The sequence below is a fragment of the Anser cygnoides genome, chromosome 3, assembly GCF_040182565.1.
Source record: "Anser cygnoides isolate HZ-2024a breed goose chromosome 3, Taihu_goose_T2T_genome, whole genome shotgun sequence".
NCBI lineage: Eukaryota > Metazoa > Chordata > Aves > Anseriformes > Anatidae > Anser > Anser cygnoides.
In genome coordinates, this window is record NC_089875.1 from 46,498,360 (window position 1) to 46,522,546 (window position 24,187).

Consider the following 24,187-nt stretch of genomic DNA (forward strand, 5'->3'; position numbering starts at 1 on the left):
GGGTCTGTGGCGAGCACCCTGTGCCTGCAGCCTCAGGGTCCTCGGGCAGCATGGAGCTGACGCTTTCACCTTCCCGGCAGGTGCGTGGGATGAAGGGAGCCTGACGGCCGTCCGAGGAGAAGAGGAGCCGCCGCGAGCTGCCCGCCATGAGCAGGGCGCTGCTGGCCGGCAGGATGCAGCCCGAGGGCCGCAGCGTCTGCGTCTTCCTGCCCGACCGGGAGCAGCTCAGCCTGACCGTGGGGGTGAGTGGCTCTCCAGGGGTGCCGGGAGGCCTCGCTTCGGGCCGGGGCTGGTTGCGTTAGCTCGTCTTGTTCCTCCGAAGCCTGCTGGTGCTGGTCTGCTGGCCCAAAGGCTATTAGCTAGTTTGATATAATCTGCACTCCATTTTTTATTTGAGTGGCTGCGAAAGAATGGAGTTACTTAAAGCTGCTGAGGTGGGGGGTCCCCTCTGCTCTTCCTGCTGTTATTCTTTTTTTAGCTCTCACCAAGTGTTTTTGCCATAAATGATAATCTAGGGTTTTTAAAATTGAACCTGAAACGCCCTGATGACTTAGCCAGCACACCTAATATACACCGTTTGCTCTGGCCTTTCAGCTGCTTCTGGCTTTGCTAGCCTGTCGGTGTCTTTCAAAGACTCTACGGCAGTGTCAACAGCCACCGAGGTTCTTTTTTTTTCCCCCCCTTCTTTAAGTACTTGTACACACAAAAACCACAGGTAAGCCGCTTTCCTTTCTTTGATCGTCGCTTCGAATGCGTGAGCGCGTGTGCGGGAGGAGCGCTGGCAGAGCCGGGCCGGCTGGCTGCCCCGCATGGCCCCGTGCCCACCGCCGGGCTCGCGGCCTCCCTGCGTAACGCCGGCTGCTCCTTCCCCTGTCGGAAGCCCAGCCGGCAGACACGCTTCGTGCTCAGGTGACGGAGCCCAGCGTGTGCAGGCGCTCGCGTGTGGGCTGCTGAGGTTTTCGCTGTGTTTTGTGTTTGTTTTCCCCTGGGATGGGGAGGGGAGAAGAAGACAGGTGAGGCGAGCCGCTGTTTTAAGCACCTGAGTTGAAAAAAAAGGCTTTTGAAAGCATGCGTGCTAATCTTCAAAATCCACGTAGGAATTTTCCTACTGCTGTGCCTAAAAGTGGCATCGCTAACAGAAACAGCCACGAGGGCTGGACAGAACAAGGCTTTAACAACAAAACCTGTGGCTCTTTGCTTCTAGGTCATCAGTTCAAATCCAGCCCACCTACTGCCTCAAAGATGACAGCACTCTGTTGGCTTTTATACAAGCCACAAAACGATGATTTAATTGTTATTGCAGGCAGGTGTGCAGGCCAGGGGTAAAGGTCTGTTGAGACTGACCCTAAATCTCACCTTTTTATAGCCTTTATCAGCAAGGCTGAAGATGGGAGATAGCAGAGCCTGCCCTGCCTCTGTTGTGGTGCAGACCTGCATGCAGAAGAGCAGCATGTGAGCAGGGCTGATGCCATTGCCGTTTGGTTTGGCTTGGCATGAGATGAGCAGTAGCTGCACTGGAGATGCCCTGAACCCTTTCTGGTCTCATTCCCCCAGTTCTGGCCCCAATATGTGTATCTGGCAGGCACTTTAAGTGCCACGTTGCACATCTGGCCCATAAGGGGACATGATAGCTGTAGGGTTGCCCAGGCTCCAGGATCTTGGGGCCGTTGTCCAGCTGCAGCAGGGGTATGGCCAGTCAAGAGGTCTTGTCCCCAGTCTCTGCCTCCTGCAAGAGCTTGCTGTTCATGCTCACCTGGGCAGGCGGCTATAACTATACCCTATATTCAAAATGTGTCTGTGAAGTGCCCCAGGCTGCAGCAGCTTAATAAGCTTAAGAAATGTTCTTTTGCATTGGGCTCTGTGGGAATGGAGAGAAGGTGCCATGTTCCTGTCCTCACCTGCCCTCCCTGAGAGAGACTAAGAGTCCTTGAGTATTGCTCCCCTTTCTGTGGAGGGATCTGCGGCACCACATCCATCAATAGACCTTTTAAAGATGTTTTCCTTCATCATTTCTGCTGCTTCTCGCTTCAGCGACTATAAAGTTGTGAAAATACGTATGTGGAGATGCCTGGGTGTGAAAGAGAATAGCTGTCTGGGTCAAAACATGAGTCCTCAAAACACAGTTGTGTCCTAGTTGCATAGAGAGTGAAACACAACCTCTTACAACTGGGCAAGTCACCAAATCCAGCTTTTCATTTGGCTTCGGTTTTTACCACAACGCCCCTTCACAACAACAACAAAAATTAAGATTTCACAGCTGGTAAGGTCTTTTTAAAGGAACATCAAGGCAATTTTCTAGTAATATTAGTAGAACCAAAATTTAATTAGCACAACCACAGATGATAGTCTGTGCATTTATTAGAATAATAATGCCACTACTTAGGATTTCCAAAGCCTTTTAACCTCCTCAGTGTGGAATGCAAATATTAAATCAGCTTGCAGCTCAGTGAGGTAGGTAGGAATCGTTATCTTACCAGCAGAATAAATTATAGATCCTTCCCCTGATAAGAAAAGGGTTTATGCACATAATTCCTTTCTCCCCCTCTCATATAAATTCCATCCTTCCAGATAAGAGTTTTCCTATATGTGTTTTATGTGGTTGCATGTAGATAGAAGCCTGTTCTTTAAAATGGATTCATTTTATGCACTCCACAGATACCGACATTGAAGGGAGAAGAGTAGGAGCCATTTCAAAGTCTGATCCCCCATCATCAGATGTGTCTTAATTTTAGTGTCCACCGTGCTGGTTGTATAGGCTAATTTGAGGAGATGGTGAGGAGGAACGCTGTTTTCTAAATACTGTGTATCAGTTATAATAAGAACTGGAGCAATATCCAGTTTGTTCAATTTTCTTTCTCTTTGTGTTCCGCCTTCTCTGATAATTTTGAACCCACTGACTAATATTAACTAGTTTTTGTGACTGCTTCAATAACACTTCTCAAACTCTTCTTCAGTGGTAACAGCTGAATTAAGGACAGAGACCTGGAATAGCAGGGGTCAGACTGCATCATGAGAGGAGTAGGGCAAGCAGCTGCCCCACCAGTGCTGAGCCAGCTCCGAAGCACCCACAGCAGATGTTGCCTCTTGCCTAGCTGGTGGAGGAGAGATGGGAGTATGAGTAGAAACTTGGGAGGAGAGGAAGTCTGGTGTGGTCAGTGTGCTGGGGGTGGCAGGCATAGGTCTGAAATATTCTAGTTGTTTTGTGAGCAGCAGAGATAGTGTTTTACAGTATATAGATGAAGAAAATAGAGGTGGGTAACCAACATGTATGAATACTTGCATGCAGAATAACTCTGGAGTAGCACACGTAACCTCATACACATCTTTACTTTGGACTAAATTTCATGTGTAAAGAAGCCCTGAGTCTGACATGGAGCAAAGCTGAGTATCAAGCCTGTCAGGGGAAGGAATGATTCACAGCGTGTTTGGGATGGAGCTTGGCACACAAACCACATGTAAAGGGAGGAAAGGCCAAAGAATTGCAAAAACAAAAAATGCAAAGGGAAACGTTGGTTGTTTTGAGTAGAGGGGAATGCAGGAGGAGGGAACCGAGACTGCAAGTGTAATCAGTATTGCATAGCTCTGAAGATTGGGAGTAAAACTGGATACAGAAGGAAAGTGCCAAAAGGAGAATGGATGAGGTGGTAGCTCACATACCTGCTGTGCAAGAAACCTGATTAAAATGCTGCTCTTGAGATGCGTGTCACAAAATGTTCCAGTGTTCGTCTCACAGAACTAAGTATTTTACAGCAGGTTTTTCTTCCCTGCCTTCCCTTAGGTGTGAAGGCATGTCACTTACAAAACACAGCTGTTCATATAGATTTGCATAGTCCTGCGCTGCTGGTGACTGCTGTATGCACGCAATCATTCTGGCTACAGGTAGCTCACCTCTTGGCCCTTCCCAGGCAGGAGAGCATGCAGAGAGCTTGCTTTTTTAAGAAAGGAGGTACATCTCTGTGCCAGGTACATCTGCGTGTTGTTGGCGGCTGAGCAAATGCTGCTTCTAGGTGTGAGACTGTACCCTTACGGTTTTGGGTCTTACAGAGTTGTGCATTATCACCTCCCCTCCCAGAGCACACGTTGGGCGCACACGTGTGTGTGTGTGCTGGCGTAGTGCAGGTTTCAAAGCTCTGGGTAAAGCAATAGTGAGTGGCTGGTGATGCATTGTCAAGAAGAAGTAGGAAAAAAACAGTACTTAAATGACCTCCAGTTTCCTATTGTCCATATTTAGTGACATGGTACATCCTGGGGCAGGGAGGAGAGTGCGCCCTGTTTGTGGGGAGCATGGCCTGCCAGCCTTAAAAGGGCTTGACAAATTATGGTGGCAGTGCTGGTGATTACATTTCAGGTGAGTTGAGAAATCAGATTCTGCCCTGTTTTCTTTGCTGCTGTGAAGGTACCTTCCTACCTGAGGAAGGCAGCTCCTGCTGCTCAGCATTGTCCAGCAGCAGCACAGCAAAATTCAGAGGTCGTGGCTCACCCCGCTGCAGCCTGGGCTGCACTCAGGTTGTCTGCCTCTGCGCTGTTTTGCTCTCTGCAGCTGCTCTGCAGCAAAACTTCTTCCCCCACGCCTCCGAGGGTTGGAGATTTTGGGGGATTTTGTTAGTCTGGGCTGCGCTCCTGAAGTGATACGATGGGGCAAGGGGAAACGAGGCTGTAGGTGGGAGGACACGCAATGGGGGAGTTTTCCAGTGGCTGTACACAGCCAGGCCTGTGCATGCAGGTGGCCTGCATCACCTCCCTGCTGCGGGAGCTTGTGCTCCCAGCAGCCCTGATAGGAAGGGGCATTCAGTAGCTGTGCCGTAGAGCCACGGATCTTTACTGGTGACAGCTTCTGCAAATGAAGATGTTAATTGCTGCGTGACCAGAAGGCAGCAGGGGACGTTCTGGGTGGGGTACAGAGCAACCTCATCGGTACCCCACAAGGTATTTCTGCTCAGTGTAGAAATGTAGTCTTGGGTTTGTCTATGTGTTTTTGTTTTTTAGTTCTCCTGAATGAAAGTTTTTTTGTTTCTCTTAACTGCTGAAAAAATATTTCTACAAGAGAGCAGTGTTTTCATTCCTCTGATTAGAAACATGCTTTCTGTGGGAGCACCTGCAAGCTGCCTGGTAGATAACTGCACAAAACTAGTGCCTCAGAAGTGGTCCAAGGTCTCCTTATACAAAACTGCTAATAAATAGGAAACTTTAATTCATGTCTTACAGGGCTGATCCACTTTGCAGTATAAAGGAATAAAATAACACATTGGTAATTATCCTGTGATAAAAGTAATATTGAAAACAAATCTTGTTCTGTGGGGGTTCTTCTGCTATGGTACCCAAAAACTTGTTGGCCAGTGTAAGGAAGGAGAATTGGTCCATCCAGGTGTGTGAGCCATCTGTAACGCTGGATTGGTTATTTCTTTCAGGTCAAAGCCACTGGACAGGAGCTCTTTCAGCAAGTTTGTGATTTAGTGAAGATTAAAGAGCCTCACTTCTTTGGCCTCAGCATTGTTAAAAGTAAGCAAACTCAATGCACAGAGCAAATGACTTGGCAAACTTCCACAGGGCCCGCTTGTGTGTATTTACAGTGTGTGCATATACACACGCTGGCCGTGCCTGCGGGGAATTCGATTGTAATAAGGTCACAAAGTATGTAGATTACGGGCAGGCTTCTCGGCACTCTTTTGATCTTTGGTATGCGGGCAGACAAATTGGGAGAAGGGGGCCCTTTTGTTCTCCTCCTTTGTTCTTCTGTGCTACCTCTTTGTGGGGTTTTCTTTCTCTCCTGTAGCTAAGTTGCTAGCCAACATGTTTGTCACTGTTTGAATTCAAAACTGTCAGTAGTTGAGCAGGAGGTGAATTTTAAAGGGACTTCGGGGCTGAAAGTGTTACTTCTCTTCTGAAGCCACACGCAAAGAATGTGCAAAGAATAGGGGGAGGAAACTTGAATGGTTTGAGGGTACTGATTGCATGGAGGGGAGGGATTGTGGAGGGATTGTGTATTTGAAATATCGTGGGAAATATGAAATATGTTAGTCCATGAGTTGAAGTCTAATCTGCTTGGTCCTATGTCTTGTATTGACCAGGGGATGGTGTAAGATGAAGCCATAAAGGAGCAAACCGATAGGAGGTATTACGTTTCAAGACTGGTGTGTTTATCAGCTCCTCCCCACCCCCAGACGTCCTAGAAAATAGTAATGGGTCTGTTGTCCTCCTTATTCTGACTTCCCACATTTCCAAAATGTGAACGGTCTTCATGGAATGGACTTCTCTTCCCCCCAGATTTTTTCTCAAGTGTTTCAGTATTTACTACTGCATCTCTAGATGCTATTAGTGAAATGGGAATAACTCTTTGAGTCCTTCTAAATGAGGTTTCTTTTGCCTGCTTATGAGTACATGGGAGAAAACTTTTTCGAGTTTACTTGTCTCGTTTTCCTTTGTTCTTTCTCTAACAACTCTTTTTTTTTTTTTGAGCATAGCACTGAAGCTAAGATAGGAGTAAGCTGTTTATCTCCATAAGGCTTGGAGAGTCTCCAAGAGACTCCATCTACATAACTAAACCAGTAGGTGACAAATTTATCTGTGGATTTAAACCAGTGCAATTTTTATTCCTCTTCCAGTAAGGAAGACCTGAATGCTCTTAGCCTTTTTTTCACAAACCGACTGTGTTCCTGTGAATCCCCCTGCCTTCCAGGCAGCCCTGTGTAGCACTCAAGAGAATATTGCCTATAGCTTTAAACATAGACAATCTTTCTTGCTTCTGAAAAACACCCTTCTTTTTCAGGGGAGCTAATTCTTCCCAATGCTCCTAGCAAAATGACAAGGGAAAGGGTTACAGGAGCCCTGTAGCCTGAACTGACCTCTCCCTTTTTGTTTTCTTGTCTATTCCTCACTCCTGTTTGATGTAGTTCAGTTAGTAAAGCTGTTTGATCGAAGGCTCTGTGTGCTAACCCTGGCATCTCCTCCACCCCAGCAGGTGTCAAGATTTTGAATGAGGAGTAGAATTGTTTGTTTGTTCCTTTGTTTAAAAAACTGTTGTCTGGCTTTTTGAGGCCAGACAACAGGAGGGAGAGAAGTATCAGCAGTGAGTTTCTCAGTCTGAATGGCCACAGCCACCTGGAAAGCTGCAGCCCACTGTTGAGAGAGAGAGCAACCGTGGTCTGTTTGCTACTGCTCACCTCTGCTACCTGCCTTCAGTCCACAGAAGTCTAGTAACTGGCTGACTGGAGTCCTGTGGGAGAGTTTTTTTTTTTTTTTTTTTTTTTAAATCACTTATTTAAGTAGCTCCAGGCTTATTACTTAGAGCTGTAGCAAAGGAACTCTTTTGTTTTCCTTTCCCCAACTTGATTCCACCCCTTCCCCTGTGTTCTGACCAACAGACTGGTGACAATCTCTGTTGCTGCCAGTGCAGCTCTAAAATGCCATTTTAAAGAAACTACTGCCCTGTTTTAATAAGGGCACGTTTCACACCTTCCTAGTGTCTGTTTTTGGCAGCCTGATTGATACTGCCGCATGCAGAACAAGGTATTCTGATCCACCTGCATCTGTTCCCTTGCTGCTAATTTGTCAACAAAACCCTGACTGTCAGCAGAGGCAAGAGAATGAAAATTAAGGGATTTCTCCAGAACTGTAACCAATCACCCGTTGTGGATTATCTGGATTAGGAGCCCATTTGACCTGTAGATGTTGTACGGGTATGCTAATGCTCGGTTGGGCCTGTAGTATGCGTGTGAGGGGAGAGGTTGGCCTCCTAAATCATCAACAGAAGTTTAATCCCCAAGTGTGGCAAAAACGAAAATAGCACCGCTAAGCACTGTGAAAACTGCAAGCCGTAAGTACTGTGAGATCTAAACTCTAGGTCTTGGAGCATGTCTTCCAGCATTCCTTGCTTAAAGGATACGAAGGGGAGGCTCTCCTTCACTTGTGACTGTTACAAATGCTGAGGGCAGGCTTCAGGATTTAAGGCAACAGTAATAGTGAGGGACGGGGTTTTTCACTTCGTTTGCTCTTGTGCTTTTTTTTATTCTCAAGATGAAAAGCAATTCAGCAAGCTGTAAAGGGGAGAAAAACACTTCCATCTGTAAGAAGAGTTTTATTCCTCTGAAAATTATGTTCATGAGCATGTGTTACTGGGAAGCCACACCGGCATGAAGCCTGGGACATGTTGCTCTTCTAGTTTTGCCACAGATCATCAAGCAGGCCATACCTTGTGTTCTGCTGCTTTTTTTTTTGGTATTTTGCTCAGTGAAAGACCCTGCAGTCCATTCAGAGTTCATGCTGGCTCCATAGGCTTCAGCAGCTGGGTCTTGTATTGCAGCTCCTCCTGCAGGGTCAATCTTATCTCGTTGCCCTGCAGGAATTTTCCCTCCTGTTATCAGAAGGTGTTTGCAGCACCACAATTCAATCTTCCGAAACAAAACTGATTGTCAGCAGACGAAGAACAGCCAGTGTCTCCTTTGTTGTTATAACCTGAATCACTGCAATCCTAAATCTTGGGCTTCTCTTAGGAGCAGACCTTGCTTGACCCAAGCAGATAGAAGTCTTCGACTGGGAAGGAGCAAGCACTCAGCTCCTGCACCCTGCCGCTGTGTCTATCACTGTGCTCGTACCAGTTTGTCAGGCTGGCTTCAAACAAAACCAAATCCCTTTGCTTCAGCTCCCTTGCCTCAGGGATCATCCTTCAGTTATTACAGCTCTGGCTTTGCCAGACCCGGGGAGGCATGCCTCGCAGTCCTCGCTGCTTGTGTGCTTACCAAGGAGCTTGGTGGTTAACTCTATCAGGACTTCTCTGACTCCAGTTACCTCTTCTGCTCCTGTGTACCCTCCAGTAATGAAGTTCATTGACAAAATCTGCTGTTGTGTTATATTATGTGGGTATCTGGTGTACCAAGATGCCTCTTAAGAAGGCAGATGACAACAGAAGTTCTCCAAAGTACTCTCAACTGATTTCTGCAGCCCAGTCCTTCCCCACTATCCCTGCTTCTGCCATTCTTCCCTCAAATATCTGCTGGGATAGTTGTATTCCCTTTATGAATTGTTCTATTCCCTAACAATAAGATACAGCTGATAATGATTACTTCAATATCTCAAACAAGAGTTGCTTGTAAATGTGTGCAGAAACATGCCACCTAGGGGGAAATGTAGGTGTTCAGGTCTTCAAAAATTTATATAATGCTCCCTGGAAGTGCTTCCATAGTCTTTTCCTGGGAAGGCATTCTCTTGCCTACAGCTGGTGGCAGTTATTTCTCCTCCATCCATCGATACCTCATCCAGCACGGTGCTCTCCTGTCTGAGGATTGCAAGTGGTTTGTTTGCTTCTGGTGAGGAGTGCTGGGTATGGTTCTGCAGCTCTTCTTGTGCACAAGACTCACCTGTGATGCTGCCAAAAGTCCAGAGAGCGTTGCCTGGACATGCTTTGTTGCTAGCTGTAAGATGCCAACATAAAATTCCTGCAGAACTTGCCTTTCGTCAGGAATGACTGGGCCACTGTCTCAGTCTTCAGATCTCAGCAGTTCCTAACAGCCACACTATCCTGGGCTTCTTGATATTGCTTCCTCTTATTCTTCTGTCCGTCTCAGGTAAGCGACCACAGCTACCTCCCTTGCTTTGTTCCCAGCCTCTGTTGTGACTCTTCCCTTCTTCTCTTGGTGTCCGTGTACTTGCCAGCTAAAACCAAAAATGCAAGGTCATCCCAAACCAAGTTATTCTACTAATCAAACAGGCATTGAAAAGTGGACAAGGTTTCTTCCTGTTGGTGTGAAAGATGACAAACATTGAGAAGTTCTGCAGAGGTGGTAGGAGCAGATGCCATATGGGCACTGACATTCCCAGGCCACCAGAACTTGAAAGCTTGCAGAGCTCTACGGTCAAAAGGAGTACATGGCCCTCTTTTCTTCAATAAAAAATAATAATAATAAAAAATCCACATTCTGGTATTCAGGGAAGTTCACAAGTTACGTGAGATCTGTGGCGTGTGCTGTGAGGTCTTTTTGCTTCATGTGTTTTTGTTTGTTTACCTCAGCTCTTTTCTAACCATCTTTCCCACTACCAACTCTCCCCATCCCTCTATCTGTTCCCTTTCAAGGGAGCAATGGAGTTGCCATGAGGCTTCTTGCAGCATCTGGGGGAAATTAAGTGCTATAGCCAAGGACTGTTCTCCTCCCACCTTCCTTTAAGGCAGGAAATGCTTTCTTTGTGGAAGCTTGGCTTTGCACTAATTCAGATTTTATTTGAATCCTAATCTCCTGGACTGTCTAAATATTTATAATATTAAAATGCACTTGATTCAACCAAGGGACTTAATCAGAGAATCACAGGAGGGTTGAGATTGGAGGGGACGTCTGAAGATCATCTAGTCCAACCCCATGCCAAGGAGGGTCACCTAGAGCACATTGCACAGGATCACATCCAGGCGGGTTTGGATATCTCCACAGTAGGATGTTAAAACTTTGCTGGGTTTCACATGTGATGTGATTTTATTTTTGCCTTCAGGGAACTATGTAAGAACTTATTTTGGAGTTTTAATTTCTACATATAGGATGGTGTGTTTGGTGATAAAGTACTCTTCATTTTAGTAGATAAAGATATAATAAGATCAAAAAGCTGTTAAGCAAAGCTAGACAATTAAAACGAGAAATAAAACACTTACTTAACAGCAGTATTGTTTAGCCTTTAGAACAATTTCCTAAGTGTTCTGTGAATTCCCTGCTTTATATGCGTTGTAAAAAATACCTTATTTTGTTCAAACAAGAGCTAAATAAGAGAAGATGTGCAGTGCTGCTTACATCAGAGAACCTTACTCCAAAATAGTGCATTCCTCATTTCCAGTCATTTAATTAACATTCAATTTACTGTTTATGACCTTAATGTTTGGGGGAGGTCTACAGCAAACACTACAGCAGGAACATGCTAACACTTAATTGCCACCAGGTAAGAAGGATACAAGTTTCAGGGTGGGACAGGGAAGGGTGTTTCAGAGAGGCTATTTTCCGTTTGTAGTTCAACTTCAAACAATGTATATAAGCACGTGTGTTATTTTGAGAACAACCCTCTCGACTTCAGTCTGTACGCTACATACATAAAGGCTGGCACAGAACAATATGTTTGAGAAACTATACATTTTAGTATATTCATGGTACCTCCTGGAACTAAAATTGTGTTTCTCAACTTCATCATCATATGTATGGTGTAAAAGAAGAAAAACAATCTCTAAATGCATCATTTAAGTGTGCCTGATTTCCTTTAATCCAGCTAGATTTTGTATTTGTTTTCCCTTACCTCACTAATTCAGTGATCTCCTCTGGCACACTTTAACCATCTATAATTTCTTCAGTACTCACTTTGTAACCTGGAAGGCCCTTGTTATGAACAAAGCAGAATTGTGAGCAAATGAGTGGTGATCCAGGTCACAGCTGATTTTATTAAAATGAAGTCAGTAAAAGTCACTGAAGGTCATATCATGAGACCCTTATTTAGATTTTACTTAAGCAAAAGTCCAGTTTCTATAGACTTCAAGCACAGCTTGCCTGAAGAAAACTTTACTCTAGGTTTAATAGTTTGTCCTGAAGTAAAGAACTGCCACTTCCTGGTAGTAGGGACACAGACAATAAATGGGTACATTACTTAAATATTGGTGGGACATTCCTGGCTGCCAAGCGGGCCTGAGCTCTCCCTCTTGGTAGGATGGCTGTATGACCTACCTCTGGAATGTCTCCGTGCTCCTAGCCCAAAACGGGCCCATGAGGACAACAAATTTCTGGCATTCATCCTTACTTGGGAACTTAGCCTTCATTTAAAAACAAAACCAACAAAAAGAGGCTCTGGTCAATATGAAATAAAGCATTTTAAAGTAATGGTGGCTCAGAATTGATTTGACCATGTACTACAGTCAAAATCTTCTATTCCTGTTTTCCCTGCAGTGTGAATGAATGATGCCTGTTGTACATCTGCATAACGTACTGAAACTGTCACTTTATACTGATTGGAGATCTGGCCCATTAATTTTGTATTTATTTTTATTTATTTACAACAATTTATGTCCGGTATTTGCTTAAGTATGTAAATATGCTAATTTTGCAGAGTAGGAGAACTTGAATGTTTGCATTTCTGGTGCCTGCTTAATTTGGAGAGAGATTGTTACGGCACGAATTTTCCATTTCATTTGGGGGTGCTTGAAAGCTGAATTGGAGAGAAATGTGTAAGTTGCATTGCTGCAAGCCTCTTAAGAGAAGCTGGTGTGATGTTTTTAAGTTCACTGCCAGAGACGAGAGCGACGGATGCGGCACTGGTAGATGCTGGTGGATGTCTGCATGATTGTACGTGTGCTTCTGAGCCAGCCTCTGCGGTGGCTGCCATTCAGCTAAGGCCAGTGAAGCAAGGATGCTTTGTACCTGCTGAGCATCTGGCCCTGGTTGGATCCATGGGTCGGACAAGCTCTGCCCTAGAAGGGCGACCATCTGTGCACATCTACAGGGTCCCTTCTCTTTTAGAGAAGCTCTTTTTCAAGCCACAGCCAGTTCCAGCATCAAAGACCTCTGGGTTTCACCAGCGATCCAGTGTAAGGAAAAACCCCGCAACCCGCATAGTGCTGGGGAGGGAAATGCCTCTCTGTTTTTGTAGAGGGAGGCTTACCCCGCAGGTTGGCATTCCAGCAATATTAACTTCATTAAAGCAGGAATGCGGCGCCGCATTCTTGCAGGGAGGGAGGAGCGGGAGGATGCTGGGCTGGGCTGGGGAGGAGTGGGACCACCAGGGAGAGCTGGTACATGCATGGGGTGTCCTCCTCCTTCAGCCTGGCCTCTTCCAGGGGCTTGTGCGTGCCTCTGGGTAACCTTGCTGGTGACCCGAAGTTCTCCTGCTTGGTGGCTGGGCCCTCTTGGGGTTGTCTCTCTAACCTAATTAATAAGACAGATGAGCAGGGGCTGTGGGGAGCAGGTAACAAAAGTCTCTACTGGGGTGGGATTGGCTAGGACTATTAGGAACCTTTTCAAGGCAGCAGTACCTGATCTTAATAGACTTAGAAACAGGGGTGGCTGGGGCGAGCATACACCTCCCAGAGGCCCCATATCATGCACGCATAAGTGAAGAGGCAGGTACAAGGTGCAGTCTTTGTAATGCTCAATCATCTTCCTCTCCATCTCAAAATTGCAGAGAAACTCCTGTATCGCCTGCTGTGCTGTAGCACTAACTCTCACCACTAAAACCTTTGGCATTTCTGTCCAGCGGTTTTAACAGTGCTGTTAAGTACGGTGTTGTATGCATACGTGACACATCAAGCAAAGAAGTAAATAGAAACATAATTATGTTAAAATTACAGCAGTAATAGGTACGAGGCAGAGGGAAACATGACTCTTGGGATTGTCTTCTTTGTGTCCCATGTTGCTAGTACTTGACACAAACCTTCCTATTAATGCGGCTGTTGACCAGTTCTGGCCAGCACCAGGTCTGGATTCTTCCTTCTGAGGAGGGAGCTGAAGGAGATGGTGATAGGGGTTGTTTTGGTTGTGTTTGTGTGATTTTTATTTTTTTTTAATATTGCAAAAGAGAAGTATTTGGTGCTGATCTGTAAGGATCTTGAATGTTCTGGGAAGATGGCTGTGGTGTAGCTCAGATATATCTATCTATCTGTCTATCTATCTATATATATATCAGATGGCTGTGGTGTAGCTCAGATATATATATATCAATATCTATATATATATCAGATGGCTGTGGTGTAGCTCAGATATATATATCAATATCTATATATATATATATCAGATGGCTGTGGTGTAGCTCAGATATATATATATCAATATCTATATATATATCAGATGGCTGTGGTGTAGCTCAGATATATATATCAATATCTATATATATATATATCAGATGGCTGTGGTGTAGCTCAGATATATATAGATCATATATATATATCAATATGTATATCATATACATCGATACCTGCTGCAATGCTGTCTGGTGCCGGTCCTGCATTGGCAATACAGGTGCAAGTGCAGGCCCTCATTTGACTCTAAACTTCCATTGGGGAAAATTCACCTCTCGTGGTCCTCCTTTTTGTTTGACATCAGAAAACCAAAGCCTGGAAGTCAGGGCTGGCCTTCAGGAGCAGAAGGGTGTTTTATTAAATTTATTATTTTTCTTCCTCCCCCCTTCTTTTTTCCTGCTCCTTTCATGTTTGTAAGGAACAAGCTCTTCAGCTTGGCACTTCTGTCACTTGTCAAAACACTTTTCTGGGCAAGACCAAAGAGTGGATTGGCTAGTCAAGGTGAACGTGCTCAGCTGGCATTGCTGCTGAAACGCTCATTGGGTCTTTTTTTAAGAGACTTGAGAAGGCTAAGGAAAAAAAATGGGATTTGATAATTGGTCAGTAGCCTTACAAAGTATCGGCTCTGAAAGCAGCACAAAGCTCTTCCAAGATGATGCACTGCTTAGACTATCTCTTGTTCTTCCTCCTACTCGTCCAGGTGGAGAGCAAGGCATAGGCCAGGTTTTCCTTCCTTTCATTCATCTTTTTGCTCTGTGAAAGAAGTTGGGTGTGAGCAGGAGACACCACAGTTTCTAAAGTGAGCATTTGGGTTTGATCCTCCTTTTCCTCCTCCTCCTCCTCCTTTCAGAGCATCCCATTCATATGCAAAAGATAAAACCTGTCAAATACCTGGCCCTGTCCACTAGTAATAAAAAAAACTAGTCCACTAAATTGACAGCATGCATGATTAGCTTGGTAAGATTATATTTATTTTCTGTAAGTGTCTCTTTGCTTCATAAAGCAAGGATTCTGCATTTTTGGCTAAGGTGTTTGGGAAATTCCAGCTCAGCATCTCTAGATTTAAGGCATAGCCAAACTTCTTTCCATAGTGTCTGGAGCAGCACATGTACTGAGAGTCCCAGTGCCTTCTCTTTTCCCTGTTCTGTCTGCTCCCTGGTCAGCTTTTGTGTTACTGGGCATTGGTTGGAAACAGTTAGGGTAGTCATCTAACTACTTTGTGAGTAAGAACTTTAACATAAAATGCTTTTCTCTCTTGTCTTTCAGATAATGAGTATGTTTTCATTGACCTGGAGCAGAAGCTTAGCAAATACTTCTCAAAGGAATGGAAGAAAGAGACCAACAAAGTAAGAGAGGTGTTTAATTTCGGAGACTATGGCTTTGGTGTTGGGCTGCTCACTAAAATGAAAGCTCTTAAACTAAGGTCCATAAAGCATTTCTTGAAGGTGGTCTGCAGAGTGCTGTTCAGCAGCAAGATGCTGTGACTTGTGTATGGTTGATGCAATTGAAAGAGCTAAAACAAACTCCTGTACAACTTTATTTGAGCAATAGTAACGACATGGTTGCTGCTTAATTGCTGCAGGAGAGAAGGTCAGTTGGTCAGTCTTCCTTTTGAAGATAGGCTAGCCTGGGAAAAGTCTGGAGACCTCACTGTTATACGTAAGCAGAAAAACCTAGAATGACCTTGTGTGGCTTGAACCCTGCCCCAGCTGAAGTGAGGGAGAGGGCTGGAGCCATGACTTCCAGAATATACATGAAAGGACAGTGGAAAGAGAGGAAAGATTGGTTTGAGAAGAGCCTTAGTTCTTTGAGGCTAGCCAGTCTGGTCAAGGGAGGGAAAAACTGCAAGAAATAAAGACGAGCCTATGTAACTGTCTAGCACGGGTCATTTAGAGACATGATAATGCCTGTTCGAGTTTGTTATTACTGAAGGAGCTGCAGACTCGAATAAAGTGTATTGTATAACTACGTCCTGATATCTTAATTGGTGTGTTATAACTTTTTCCACTTTCCTCAAGGGTTTTCTTTTGCAGAGTAGGCACGCTTGCTGTTTCTGCTATGTACAGAACTTTGCAGGTTTCTAGTAAGATTTGAGGATCCCTTACCTAATACCATTTCTCCCAAATAAGCGCGGGTTACTTTGGAAGCAACCCCGAGCCACACGGAGAGCTGTCTGTCCCCCCAGAGAGGGTTTTGCAGGGCAGCTGTTTCACATAGTTCTGGCCACCTCAGTATGGGGTGTACTTTGTGGGTGCTGTGAGGCTGGGTTCTTGAAACGCTTCTTACGTCTGGATAAACGTTGAGTCACAAAAGTCTCAAAAAAATCGCAGAAGGCTAAATGAGTTGCCATTGGCCGTACTGAAGCCTGAAATGAGTTAGACTATTGGACAGGGTTAGGAGACAGGAATTAAATTCCTATGAAGAGGCTTCAGGTGGAAAGCCTCATCCTGTTGATTAAAATAGTGTGACTCTGGACAAGATCCAGGAAAAAAAAAAAAAGGTAAATATTTGCTTGATGATCAAGAAGTTGCCGTCAGTGTCAGATGCGCCATGCACAGTGAGATGGGTCCGGGCAGCAAAGCCTTGGAACTGTCTCTGTGAGCAGAGTTACCTGTACAAACGTTAGAAGTGAGCGCCAAAGAAGAAAAGATGAGAGAACGAGCTAATAAGAATAATTCCTTCTTCCCCCTCTCCTCCTGTTTAAGCAAGCCTGTAAGTCTGAAGGGGAGGCTGTAGTCAAAACAAGAGAACCCTTGCTGGCTCTCTTCGAACAGACATCTCAGAGGGGAAGCAGACAGCAGTGTCTCCCTTTGCTCCCCGGCTGCAGGAAGCTGCGAACAGCTAAACACGAGCCCTGCCAGACAAAAGGCAAGGAGTTAATATTGCGCTGGTGCGCCCCGGCCTCAGGCAGCACGGGCTGGCTGAGATCTCCTGCAGCACTGCGTGTGTCCCCGCTGTCTGATGTGGTGCGGAGCTGGGCTGCGTGGATAACTCTGGGTGTGTGCTGGGAGGGCTGCAGCGGTACCGGCGTGGCGTGTTGCCTGCTGCCTGCCTGGCGCGCCGGGGAAGGCCACGTTAAACGTGCTGCGTTCAGCACTAACGTGTCCAGGGTGCTGCCGGGTGCTCAGCTGGGTCACTTGGGCCAGGCTGGGCATCCCCAGACTGATCTGGGGCTCTTTTATACCTGGCTTATCCACCCATCCAAACTCTTCAGCTCTCCCTGGGATGTTTTGCCTTTCAGCCTGTTTAAATGTTTTATGGTGCCTCACTGATGTGAGCCTTGGGGATAGTCAGATCCTCCCCAAAACTGATGAAGAGCTAAAATAAGCAAATGAAAAGCAGTGTAGGGGACAAGCTTGAGAGAAGAGGATGTTACAAGGTGGAAAGAGGAATTTTGAATGCTGAACGTTATTTAACAAATCTTCTCTCTCTGCTCTAGGGAACAGAGAAATTCAGCCCTCCTTTTGTTGCATTCTTTAGAGTACAATACTATGTAGAAAATGGAAGGGTAATAAGGTAAGTTCACTTCTCTGGTAGTGCTTTGTGTTTCCTTATTAACACTTCTTAAAAACTCAGCTTACATTTTTGTTTTGTTTTTGTAAGAACTACCCAGATTTCCTCAGCGAACAGTGCATGTTTTCCCCCTGTATCACATTCCTTATCCCTAGGTCCCTGGGAGGATGGTAACTGCTTTCCCATCTGTGTTTAGAGAGCAGGTTGAATTACAGCAGTGTTGAAATATGGTTAACAGCCTTTGTTTGCATCTTTTGGTTGTATGAAAAGCATCAGATGAATATCCAAAAAATAGGTATTTATACTCCAGAGCACATGCTAGCAGTTCTGGTTCAGGTTTTTGTATCTGCACAGTGCTCTGTGCAGTCTGCTCCTGGAAATGGACTTTTGTAATAGGACAAAAGAAATGACTTCATAAGTTAAAGAGTTTTGCATTTGAGTGTGATTCATTCACGTGGAATACGGGCTGCACTCAAAACACAGCCGCACTGGCTGCATGGTAGAGAACAAAGGATGAGGTAGTTGAAAATGAACAACTGACAGAATTAATTTGCATCAGCACTGCTGGCGTGGCTGTGACCCCAGGGCAAGCCAAGAGCTGGGATAATTCAAGTAGATTAAAATCTTTACTTAATTTTTTGGCATTTGTTCTCATCTTGAACAAAGCTTTTTTTTTTTTTCTTCCCTCTTCTTCCTCCCCCCACCCTATCCTCTCTTTTTGAATGCAGGCGAGTCTTCTGGAGTCTGTTTGGCTGTTCAGTGTTTTTTGTTTAATTTTGCTTTTAGGTACAAAGATTGCATAGCATTCTTCCAGCCCCTAAGTACATATCCTTTAGCATCACATGCAACTTTCTCTTGCACTAGTAATTTAATTGGACAGGTTTGTGGAGCTATGTAGAGGTAGTTACGGGGCCCCTTCAAACTACATGCATGTTTTTTTGAGCAGACTGTAGCGTCCAGCACTTTGTCTGTACATACACGTCAGCAGCCTGCTTCCCCTCAGCTCTTACGAGGGTGTGTGTACACGTTGTCGGTGATACAAATGCGTTATCAGACTGTGCCTGTTTAGCAGTTTGAGGAAGAACACTAAAACAAGCCCAGGGCTCCTGCATCTTTTGATCTACCTTGCAGGGAATTAGCAGTTGAAAAGCACCTTAAGCCTAAGGCAAGGTGAAATGAAAAAGCAGTGCCAGGTTTAGAGGGGAAAGGAGGACAGGTGTGCAAGAAGCAGGACTGAGATCCAAGGGAGTTGATTCTCTTGACTGCTACAGGCTTTCCAGAAACACAGAAGCGCTTGATGTAGTCAGTCTCCAAAACAGGTGTGATATGATTTTTCTTTCATCTACCCTCTGCCCTAACTTCTTAGATCTCGTGCTCCTCAAGATAGAGACTATTGTTTCCCATGTCTGTACAATGCTTTGTGTGAGAAGACCTTGATCTTGGCTTGGGGTTTCCCACAGGCACTTAACTGTGTCATGGTGGCATGGGCAGACATCAGGGATGCCAGAGTTTAAGCCCTTCTCTCTCAAGGAAGATGCGTTTGAGAGGCCCTATATTATCCTGACCTTTCTTCTTTTCCTCACACAAATCTGCCTTTGTGTCTTGCAGTGACAAGGTGGCAAGGCAGCTTTACTACTGTCATCTCAAAGAGCAAGTGCTCATGTCTCGGTGCAACCACAAAGAAGAGATCTACTTCCTGTTGGCTGCCTACAGCTTGCAGGCAGACTTGGGCAACTACAGGGAAGAGGTCCATGCTGGGAAATATTTTGAACCTCAGGCATATTTCCCGCAATGGGTAAGTTTGAGAGGATCTTTCTGTCAACAAACTGCATGCAGCAGGAGCTATGTCAAGCTGGTACCTAGGTGCAGCCACACAACTTCCCCAGCTCCTGCTGACCTGCAAAGATCTGAAAGATCTGCACAACGTAAGCTCTACGGAAAACCTCTGGGCCGCAATGCCAAGTATATGGCTCTTTGGTCCAAGCTCTGCAATGCCTGCTTCTGGGATGGAGAGACCCAGACCCCAAGGAGTAATAACTGATGTGCAGTGCCTCTGGTTCCTGCTTTGTCATTCATTTGAGGCTGAACTGTAGTTAGAGAAGAGGGAAGGGCCTCGAAATGGTTTTACATCCTTATTTGTAAGCATGTGTACATTGACTTGTGCCCTCCAAGACCTACAAATGGCTTGGAACACCAAGAGTTGCTTTTATTGTTGAATGAAGGCAAATTAGCTGAGAAACAAGAGTTTGAAAAAAAAAAAAAGTCTGTCAGAGCTGGTTACCTGCAGGGAGTTCTTCTCTTGTGGCGAAATGGTCAAGAAAACTGTTTTAAGCACTTCAGCATCCAGAATAGAAAAAGAAGCTAGCTATGTTATGGACACGTCCTTTTTTGATACCTGCTGGGGCAGGATGTTTCCCAGGACCTGGACGTAGCCTCCTCTGCAGCCTGATTGAGGTCTGTCACCTGCTTTGGGGATAATGTTCAGAGCAGTGGCAGGGGTTGTGTGAGGGAGTCAAGGCTGGCAGAGTCTGCAGGCACGAGTCCCAGCCTGCCTGCCGTGCAGTGCAGAAGCGCTCCTTTCTGTGCCAGCAGGTCTTCATCCTGTGGCCTTCCTTGCTACGGGGCACCTGGCACAAGGTAGCTAACAAAGGGCTGGAAAAATTGAGTCTGGTGCATGCAGTTTATGGGGCAGTTAAGTCTTATCGTAGACCATTGCTCATCTGGCAAACATTGCAAAGGCCAAGGCAAAGCCTGGCTCACCTGCGTTGAGCCACAGCCCCAAGCAAGTATGTGGGTGATTTATCACTACAAAGAGCAAAACCTGGCAGTCACAGGGACGCCTCTCTCCCTGCCCCTGGGCTGCTGTGGGGGAGATACTCCTCCGCCAACATGTCCTTCTGCAACACGTGCTGGAGATCGTTGTTGGAGATCGTTTGGCCAAGAGCTGCCCCAAGCCTCCTGCTAGTGAGGAGAGGCAGTGTTGCCCCAGGGTGAGGAACCTGGCTTTGAACTGTGGAGCTGTACTTCTTTCTGCTGATGTTGCACAGCTGATGGCATCGATGTTGTTCTTCCCCGAGCCCAGCCTTCCTTGCGGGAGGGCAGCTTATTTGGCACAGCATGCAAGGAGAGCAGAGGTGTTACTCGAGAGAGTAAACAAGGGGCTTGATTTAAAATGGAAGTGGGAATTGGGTGATGGGGTCTGGTTGTTTTGGGGCAGGACAGGTTGCTTCTGAAAGGATGTTCACAGGTAGCTGGTGGGGTCTCATATTAAGCACCCTGAATGGCAGGGGATTTTGTGAAGTGAATTCAGCCAACACTCCTCTTATTTGTCACTGCTACTCGCAGCCTGGAAGGGGCCAGTCTGGCTGGGCTGCCCTGTGGTGTTGTATGGAGAGAACATGTGGCCAAGCACAGGAACTGGGCACTCACAGGGCAAGAGTAAAAAAAGGTCCAGTGCAGGTTTCTCTACTGCTTAGCAAAGCTGCATGCCTGCCAACCACTCCAGACAGACACAAAATACCTTGAGATAGTGTTACCCTCCCCTTTGACGATGGAAATGCTAAATAAGCCTAATGTGTAGTTTCTGGTCTTTAAAGTAAAAACAAAGCAAAACACACACAAAAAAAGAAACCACACCAAAAAAACCCCACAACCATCTAGCATTTCTGCAGCGTTGGGAGATGTTGCTGCTGATTGTGTTGGCATGCAGAGCTGTATTTGTTATCTGCCCATAAGCATTTAGGGATGCCAAGAGTTAGGGAAACTAATTCCAGCACTTGAGAATGAAAAGAGCTGACACGAGCTCTGCAGTCTCTGTTACGATTTTACCATCTACGATCTCTTGGGAGACATCGGTATCATCGGAGCTGTTTTAAATGCTTATCCTCCAGGGAGGTAGAGATGAACCTGGACTAACTTCTTGGGAGAATGCATGAACCTCCTCCACCTCCAGTCTTGGCTTTGCTGTTGATCACAGCTGCCTCTCGTGGGCTTCACTTGAAGAGTTGCTGACTTGTTTGTTTTCCTTGTGGTTTAGATAATTGCAAAGAGGGGGAGTGACTACATCTTGAAACATGCCCCAGAGATGCACCGAGAACAGCAAGGCCTGAGTGCAAAGGAAGCTGTGCTGAAGTTCATCAAGGAGTCCTGCTTGTTGGAAGATGTGCCTGTCCACTTCTACAGGCTGCAGAAGGTTAAACAAAGAGCTTATTTTAAACATCTTTCTCCTCTTTAATTGGGTGTACTGTTTTGTTTTTCACTTTCTGTCTAGTTGAAGAACAGTTGCCTCTGATTTGGAGAGGACAAACAAGTCTAAAATTTCCAGGCTGTGAGACCTGTCCCCATAAACAAATTTACTTCCAATTGGTGTAGCTGGAACATTGTTTTGTTCCTCAGCCAACAAACTGGCCACAGGGATGGCAAAACCTAATTTTTGCTTTGTCCCTGCTTGTCAGTGTACTCACACCAGGGAAATGACTGAGAAGCTGCATTTTGGTGCAGCACATTGAAATGGCGACAGGAGGTCAGTCGGCTTTCACACAGACACCATGTAGTAACTGAAGGTGACACTGAGCTATCCCACCTTTCTTAACCCCCTTCAGCACCATTGGAGTGCTGGGTATTTTTTCGGCTGTATTGTTTTTGGATTCCTTGATTGTTGCTTGTCCCTGAGTCTTTGCCTTTCCACCCAAGCCTGCTTTAACCAGATTTGCTTCACTTTGATGTGCTAAGAGTGTAGTCTAGAAATAGGACTGAAGAGAAGTTTTGTATTCCACCTAGGCGAGTGAAACCTGCTCTAGCAATTAGGAATTTCATGAACTTCTTTTCCGAATGGAGATACTCTACCTTGTCAGACTCATGATTAAACTTCTTGGCTGTTTGTGCTCGGTCAGAATTCAGTCTGGAAGGTTTCTGCCTCCTTTGACCAGACGTGGCAGCTCTAGTTACTGCAGAAACACAGAGAAGAGCCTTGCATTTTCCGAAGGATGAATTCCGGTTTGGTTTCCAGTCTAGCGTTAGTTTCAGTCTTTTCACAAACTAGCTGCTACCCCCTACCTCTGCTCTGTCCTCTCTGATTTGATTCTAATGCTGTTAATGATGCAGTCATAAGCGGGTTGGTCACACTCGAATGCCATAAGAAATCCAGCTGGCAAGACATGGTATAATTTATATCTGAAGGCAGTGGGGCTGTGAAATTGGTTGCCCTTAATATCCAAACTTGCGTCTGACTTGACTCCACAATGTGCTCTTCTTCCTGCTGCATGACACAAGGGATCTCGTGGCGAGGCATCCTCCTCCTAGGTGACTCCTGGGCCACAAAGCTCCTGATCAAGTGCACAGCGGTGCCAGGCAAAGGTGTTGGTGCATGAGATTTCAATAGCAGTCACTTCTGTCTTGCTCCCTCCTTGTGGCTGCTGCTGGGGCTGGGGACTCTGAAAGAAAACAGGCAGTGCTGAGCACCATCTCCCTCCTCCAGACCAGCACTGATTTATTAAAGCGCTTTGCCTTTAGGAGGCAGAAAGCATTTCTTAGTGACTTTCAGCTGGAGTTCTGCTGGACGTGGGTGTTAACAGAGGGTGAGGTAAATGTGACAGTGTGAGGCTTGTATCTTGACAAGCCAGGTGAGAAAGTCTTGGAGTGAAGTTTGAGCTCCATGACTCCAGAAATTTTTACCCAACAATTTTCTTCCTTCTGCTCCTCCTAGTAAGAAAAGTTTATGTTCCCCTCTGACTCTGCTATGCCAGTAGAGAGATTGAGTGAACTGGTTCTGGACAGTTTGGGGATTTTTGGTTTTCAGTCTTTAAGCAAAGGAATCTCCTAATTAGAGAGAGATTATGTGGTATGAAGGTACTGCATGAGGAAAAACAAGGCAACTTTCCAGTTCAGCCTTAAGCACTTAAAACTGTTCCCAACACTGAGATGAAAAGGTTAGGAGGAAAGTCCTGCAACTTTGGGCATTGATTAGCTCGCTCCTGGCAAACGTAAACCTGAGGTCCAGCACGTCCCAGGGTGAGAACAGCTGTGCTGCGGTAAGGAGAAGGGACAGACATCGCTTCTGTTTTGGGCTCTCTGTCACCTGGAGAGCGAGAGACGTGAATGTTTGTGCAAACAGCAGAGATGGCGTGTGGTAGTAAGAGTCTCTTACAAATTGCCTCTGGGAACAGTAATGGTCTGTGCCCTCAAATCACTTAAGCTGCAGGATTCCCTCTGTGGGGCTGTTTGGGGTATGTGCTGCTGGTGAAGAGCTGGAGACTGCCAGAACAAGGGGATTTGTAGGTGTTTCTGATCTCAGAATTTTTCAGGGATCAACAAGACAAGATGCTTGTTAGAAACAATAAAAAGCAAATGAGCTGATGGCATCTGTCTGATGAGCAGTCCTGCTACCTCTCTTGCAGTAGGTGCCAGAACAAGAGCGTGGTCTTTGTAGATTAACCTTTGACTCCAGGCTCTTCTGTCCTTTTAGGATAAGAAGGAGGATCGCCCAACAGTTATCCTGGGCCTGACCCTTAGAGGAATGCACATCTATCAGGTAACAGACTGCCATGAAAGCCTTCTGGTGTAGCATTAACTCTGCCTAGCTCCCCTGTCCTCCCCCCACCAGCACTCCTCTGCCTCCCCTGTGAGCAGCAGGCTCCGCATATCTTGCATTCTTGGTTGTTTGCAAATTCTTTGCACATCGCTGACTCCACCCTGTACCTGCCAGTTCCTGTGTCACCCCGAGTTTGATGTGTTGCAGGAGGTGAACCACGTTCGTCAGCTCCTCTACGACTTTCCCTGGTCGCACATCGGGAAGCTGGCGTTTCTGGTGAGTGTGACAGAACGGATGCCATCTGGCAGCGAGCTGCCCACCTGGGACCTGGCGAAGCTGTCGGCCTGCCCAAATTGCCATGTCAAGTCCTGTAACTCATACGCACAAGACCGCGGCTACCT

At 45.9% G+C, this 24,187-nt stretch overlaps 1 protein-coding gene across 7 annotated transcripts in view; it reads left to right on the forward strand.

Annotated features, from left to right (window-relative positions):
• FRMD1 (FERM domain containing 1) overlaps positions 1-24,187 on the forward strand; it is a 38,496-nt gene that overhangs the window by 7,178 nt on the left and 7,131 nt on the right. For 5 of the 7 annotated variants that reach the window (XM_048045912.2, XM_066994119.1, XM_013194658.3 and 2 more), the window contains exons 2-9: positions 81-242; positions 5,409-5,499; positions 15,011-15,090; positions 17,184-17,260; positions 18,866-19,052; positions 21,294-21,449; positions 23,721-23,786; positions 23,994-24,062. In XM_048045912.2, the coding sequence (XP_047901869.1) occupies positions 147-242; positions 5,409-5,499; positions 15,011-15,090; positions 17,184-17,260; positions 18,866-19,052; positions 21,294-21,449; positions 23,721-23,786; positions 23,994-24,062 (822 nt within the window). In that variant the 5' untranslated portion in view covers positions 81-146. The remainder of the gene's footprint in view (positions 1-80; positions 243-5,408; positions 5,500-15,010; positions 15,091-17,183; positions 17,261-18,865; positions 19,053-21,293; positions 21,450-23,720; positions 23,787-23,993; positions 24,063-24,187) is intronic. The other 2 variants (XM_013194660.3, XM_013194656.3) reach the window with 1 other exon arrangement.